Genomic DNA, 6,318 nt, shown 5'->3' on the forward strand with positions numbered 1-6,318 from the left:
GTCTAGTTTCCATAACATCTCGAATTTTTTAAAATGACCCATGGGAAGGCCTCCAAAAACTCATTCTCCCGATGTGTCTCGAGAAGGGTCGCACCAAGCCCAGAATGGTAGCACCAGCTAGCAAAAGGGTCCAATTTGTGCAATTTTATTCCTTCTTTGATAGTGGTGGGCCATGTGCCTCAACATTTGATTGTCCATGTTAGCCTTGTCAAGAAGCTTCTCTAGATGGCCATTGACTTTTCCTTAGCCAATATTCCCTATCTTCATTCATTTCCATAGAAATTCTATCTTCAATACTCAAATACTCGTTCAGTAGGTTCTGGTCTCTTTCTTTTTGTAATTCCCTTTTGGGATTTTGAAATACTTATTACATATAAAAACATAAAATTACATTTGAAATCAAAATTTATTGAAGAAACTTGCTTATTACCACTCCTCCTTTGCCGGATTTTATGCATGAATTGATAATTTTAGTGACCTTGAATCCCTAATGACCTAATCGAGACACTGAACTGAATGAAATCATGATGGTGATGACTGAAATGATGATGATAGTCTCTTAATGATGTTACACTTAGCTGAGTGATGAAAGTGCGCAGCATGTGAAATTCTTGAGAGAGTAGAAATAACCCTAAACACACTAACCTGTGACCAAATTTTATTTTGAAAACCTAGTGACATGATAAAATTTGACTTTGAGACCCCTAAGAAAACATGGTAAAAGCATATTTGATCATTAGTGACGGGAAGAACTCAATGAAACTAACAAGGGGGAGGGATTGCAATGGGGTTTTTAGAGACCTCGTGCTCTGGTGTACGAGTGGGATGAGAATCCACAGGTAGAGGCGAGGTGGACTCAATACGAGAAGCCTATAGTTATAGAGTTCAGGCTTCTGTGATCCATATCAAGTTTATGAGAGATTTTTCGGCGAAAATCACATGGAATACCATTTGTTGACGCGTTTCGAACCAACTAGTGTGGTTCATCGTCAGGACAAGTTGAAGAAACAGATCCAGCTCAACATGATAAATAGTCTGAGCAGAGTCTCCAACGGCTAAATTGACTAACGGCTAATTTTGACCTTAGGACCCAGGTCAAACCCTTATTTATTAATTTAATGTTATTATTATTATTATTATTATTTTTCTTATGGAAATAAGTTAAATTAGGTAAAATGGTTGGTTTTAAAAAGGGAATTTATTTATTTATTTAAATTAAAATTAATATATATATATATATATATATATATATATATATATATATATATATATATATGGTTAAATAATAGTTCGCAAAGCACTTGAAGTGTATCACGAAAATATTCGAGACGGGAACAATTATGAGAATGATGTTCATAATTATCACAAAAAGGATAGGGGTGATATGTGCATAATTATCAATTCTTCTTGGCTCTCTAGTAAAGGTGGAATGGACCTCGAGAATGTTATAATCAGGGAAGGTGTCAGAGACCACATTCTTGACATGAGGGAGTTTAGGATAATTATTGGTGGCATGACCAACAACATCACATAAAGTGAATGGAGGAATAGACTTTGGCAACTTAGGAGGAGCTAGACTTGTTGAGGGTGCATTGAGCTATGTAAACTTTGAAACGGGAATTATAAACTCAAAACACTCATCTCGTCATTATATCTCTATTATTAATATTATCGGCAGCTATACCTTGACATCTATAAAACGTTCAAAAATATTATCATATTAGAGTGAAAAAATATAGAAATTTGATTACAACAAACCAAATCCTACCCTTCTACTCAATATAACCATTCCAAAAACCATCCAACACAGATCACAACCATGGAAAATGGTATATTTTTTCAACTATATTGGTAGAGGATAAAATTTGCCAGAAATGTAAAATGCTTCTAGCCAAAACGACGTGGGTCAGTTTCCAATATTATTTTGGAGAGCTCATGCATTATGACTTTGGCCTCCTTTTACATCATTACATAGCTTTTCTTGGTACTAGAGATAATGATCGGAGGATGCAGCGTGTCAATATGATAAAATCAATGGGTTCACATTAGAGTGTGAGATTGGCTCAAAGGGACGTTTTTGTTGTATTCAGAGATGCTTTAGATTTTTTATTACTTATTTCTTTTCAAGGCATAGCATGCAGTGACTTATAATGATTAGAGCTTTTCAAAGATCAGAAAGATTCACATCACAGAGTGATCAATCTTTTTCATGTTTAAAAATTTTTAAAGTGTAAAATATAATGTAATATTTTTTTATTGTTTATATTTTATTTTTAAAGATTAATAGAGTATATATAAAATGAATTAAAAAAGTTAATTATTTAAAATATAATTTTTAATCTTTAATTTTATTTTAAAAAGGTATTGATGTAAGACATAATATTTCTATAAAAATATTATGATGTATTAAGAACAAATAGTTTCACATAAAATGTAAAAATATCATTTATAGGATATTAATAAGAAAAAAAATGATTGAGGTGATTTTTTTTTATTGTAAATTTAAATGGATTTAATTGAAGATATAGATTGTGCTGGCACAACACTTCAATAATATTGTTGTAACCCTTTTCCTTTATGTTATTGATATTTTCTTTTTGATTAGGAGTCATTGAGACCATTAATATTGTCAAGACTAAATTCATGACAATTAAATTAAAAAAAATTACTTATGGTACTTTCATATATTACAACAACTACTTGGAAGAAGTTCGACGGTACAAATATCTTTGAATCTATATCCATCATAAGTTCATTTAGTATTATCACAGTGAGAAAAAAATAAATGGAGGATAGAAAACTTATTATGGGCTTGAAAATAACTATAAGTTTTCATATTTTTAGATATGAAATAAAAATAAACTCTTCCTTGAGACTCTTATCACTCTTATTATTTTATAAGGGTGTGAAGTTCATGGCTGCAATATCTATAAGATACATGGAGGAGGATAGAGCACACATTAAGGTAGTTCATAACCTAACATAGCAAGATTAAATGTAACACTCCTTATCGTGTCCTCATGATTGAAGATAGTCTTTCCCCATTGAAAGCATGGCTATAACTAGGTATCTTATATAAAAAGAAGTTAAACATCATGAAAACAAAGAGGTTTCCTAAAATTACTTTCAACTCTAGCCAAAATCCCTACTTTCAGCTCAGGGATGTATTGACTTAGTTAAACCATTGCTAAATAAAAAAGGAGATGATTTTCCATAATAAAAATAATATTAAAATTATTATTATTTCAAAATTTTAGGAAAAATAATGGACTTGTGAGAATGAAAAAAAAAACTAAGATATTATAAAAAGATACAATCAAAGTCAATTTTAAAAATTAAATTTTGTTTTGTTTTAAATAATATTAAAAAGAATGAATATTATTGAAATAAAAACAAATAATAAACCATTCTAAAAGCACCATCAATCCAAATAAACAAGGCTTTTAACTTTCATACCATAAGAAAATTTAATATAAAAAATAATTTTTTTACTGTTTTTTAGCCTAAAAATAAAATATCGAAAAATTCTGAATAATCTAATATTTTCTTAAGATCCAATAAAATAGATTTGTGCATGGTTTTGAATTATTTGAAATTTATTTACCATTTGCTTCACGATTATTTGAAATTCACTTACCATTTACCTTCACGCATATTATCGGGATAAACTGAGCTTTGATAGACCTTATGGCGGCTATAAATACCATACGCTTCTGCCTTTCATTCAGCGTGTCAGTTACCAACGTGTGTCCGATATGGAATTTCATATTACACTGCCTGCTAATACAGCAGCTATTGTTGGTTTATTTCTGTGTTTATTTTTCATACTCTTATTGCATAAGAGAAGGATTAGGGCCAGATTGCCTCCAGGTCCCTTTCCATGGCCAATCGTCGGAAATCTCTTCCAACTGATCCCTGCTTCTCACCGTGCTCTTAAAGCCCTTGCTGATAAATATGGCCCCATTTTCTTTCTGCGCTTAGGCTCTGTCCCTACCGTCGTCGTCTCTTCTTCTGACATAGCCAAAGAGTTTCTCAAAACTCATGACTCGATTTTTGCCAGCCGACCTCCAAAAGCCGCTGGGAGATTAATGTTTTTCAACTCTAAAGATGTGGTGTTGGCTCCCTATGGAGATCACTGGAGGGAAATGAAGAAAATATGCGTGTTAGAACTGCTGAGTGCCAAAAGAATTGAGTCGTTCAAGGGTGTGCGAGAGGAAGAAGTATCTGCGATGATCCGTTCACTTTGGGAGGAGAGTGAGAGCGGAATAATGGGTGTGGATATTAGCAAGGCCCTCTCTACTCTCAACTCCAATATAATTTGGCGGATACTGGCGGGAAGGACATTTTCTGACGATGATTTGGGTGGCGATTTCAAAGGTTTCAAGGATTTGTTAGTAGACCTGATAACTGCGGTGGGGGCTTTTCCCATCGGAGACTTTATTCCCTATTTGGATTGGCTTGATTCGCAAGGTATCAAGCGGAGCATGAAGAAAATCCATAAAACATTCAATGAGTTTGTGGAGAAAATAATAGACGACCACGTTGCTCATCGCATGGCCGCGACTTCCAGTCACCAGAAAGACGAAGAGCCTCACGTCAAAGATTTCGTGGATGTGCTGCTCGAGAAAGCTGAGGCCAACTCCAAAATCACAAGGGAGACTATCAAGGCTCTTGTGATGGTGTGTCTCTAGGCCCTGGGCCATTCTATTATCATTTTTTATCATCATTCGTTAGAACTTAAATCAATCAATTTTTTGCATTAATTGTACGCAGGACATGTACGTAGCCGGGACGGACCCAACATCAATTACGTTAGAATGGGCAATGAGTGAGCTGCTGAGGCATCCACATGCCATGAAGAGATTGCAGCAAGAAATCGAAGATGTAGTGGGCAAACATCGCCAAGTGATTGAATCCGATGTAGTGAGGATGAAATACCTCCACTGCGTAGTGAAAGAGACGCTAAGATTATACCCAGCGGTTCCGCTAGCCATTCCTCATCAATCTGTAGAGGCTGTTACAGCAGGCGGATACTCTATCCCTAAGAAAGCAATGTTGATTGTGAATGTGTGGGCTATAGGAAGGGATGTCAATGTGTGGGGGGCAGATGCTTCCGAATTCAAGCCTGAGAGATTCATGAAGGACGAACATGTGAATTCAGCAGATCAATCAGACTTCCGTATGATTCCGTTTGGGGCAGGAAGGAGAGGATGCCCAGGGGCCCCCATGGCTATTCCCACCATTGAACTCGCAGTGGCTCAGCTGATGCACACTTTTAACTGGAGAGTTGAAGGTGATCCGTCGCGGCTTGATATGACGGAAGTTTGTGGGCTCTCCATTCCAAGGCAAGTTCCGCTGCGTGCTTATCCAAGCTTGAGGGTAGGGTTTCCTCTATACTCCAGCGATGAAGCGTAGGAAGAGTAGGTACCGTGGGGCTTTATGTACAGTGGCTTCCCTATTTTCCCTAGTGGCTTTAATTTAGCTACCAATGCTTTCGCTACATGTTATTGTAGTTTAGTTTATGGTATTCTAATATTCGTAGCAATGCTTTCGCTACATGCTCTTGTAATTTAGTTTATGGTAATTACGTAACGTTGATTATTATGCTGATTTCGGTACCTTGCCTCATCATTGGTCAGTGGGATTCTTGACACAGAATTTAGATTGTTAATCATATAACCAGCAATAAGCAACTAAGCTGAAAAAATAAATTTAACAATCACATTAAAGTTTCTTTATATGAAACGGGTACCAATATTAATTAAGGTTCATAATCATCCTCTAGTTCTAAATTTTTATAAATAATTCAAAGAAAATAAAATAATGCAATTAATCGTGAAAGTATGCAACTAATTGTACATATTTCATGGGATTTTTTTGGGTTAAAATTATATATCTTTTTCACTTATTTGGTCGTAGACTATTTTAATTAATTTTTAAAGGGAATTTTGTTAAAAATATATATTTTTTTAATTTTTTGGAAAAATATATATAGGAGTAATATTGTTGAATTGAGGCTTCTGTGATCCATAACAATTTTTTAAGAAAAGTTTTGGCGTAAATCACATGTAGAAAACTTTTATCAACGCGTTTCGAACCAACTAGTGTGGTTCATCATCAGGACAAGTTGAGGAGTCACATCATGGCTGCAAGTTAAATAGGGAGAGCAGACCTTCCAAACGCTAGGTGTGATCATTAACGGCTATATAAAATGACTAGATTATATAATAATAAAATAATGTTACTTATAGTCAAAGTAACTAATTTCCTTCTTAATAAATAATTCAATAATTTATATATTATAATATATTATATAAT

The 6,318-nt window shown here is 34.3% G+C and overlaps 1 protein-coding gene across 1 annotated transcript; it reads left to right on the top strand.

The window, feature by feature from the left end:
- The first annotated feature begins 3,729 nt into the window (after positions 1-3,729).
- Positions 3,730-5,610, top strand: LOC149252272 (cytochrome P450 750A1-like). The gene is made up of 2 exons (XM_089456637.1): positions 3,730-4,679; positions 4,774-5,610. Exons 1-2 carry the CDS (start codon positions 3,756-3,758, stop codon positions 5,413-5,415), a joined length of 1,566 nt encoding a protein of 521 aa, XP_089312763.1. The 5' UTR covers positions 3,730-3,755; the 3' UTR covers positions 5,416-5,610.
- The last annotated feature ends 708 nt before the right edge of the window (positions 5,611-6,318 follow it).

The sequence above is a fragment of the Pinus tabuliformis genome, chromosome 7, assembly GCF_031772625.1.
Source record: "Pinus tabuliformis cultivar Carrire ecotype Pingquan chromosome 7, CPIR1, whole genome shotgun sequence".
Lineage (NCBI taxonomy): Eukaryota > Viridiplantae > Streptophyta > Pinopsida > Pinales > Pinaceae > Pinus > Pinus tabuliformis.

Coding starts and splice junctions, on each gene's coding strand:
- LOC149252272 (XM_089456637.1), top strand. CDS start 3,756: ATGGAATTTCATATTACACTGCCTGCTAATACAGCAGCTATTGTTGGT. Junction 4,680..4,773: donor CTATCAAGGCTCTTGTGATG/GTGTGTCTCTAG, acceptor AATTGTACGCAG/GACATGTACGTAGCCGGGAC.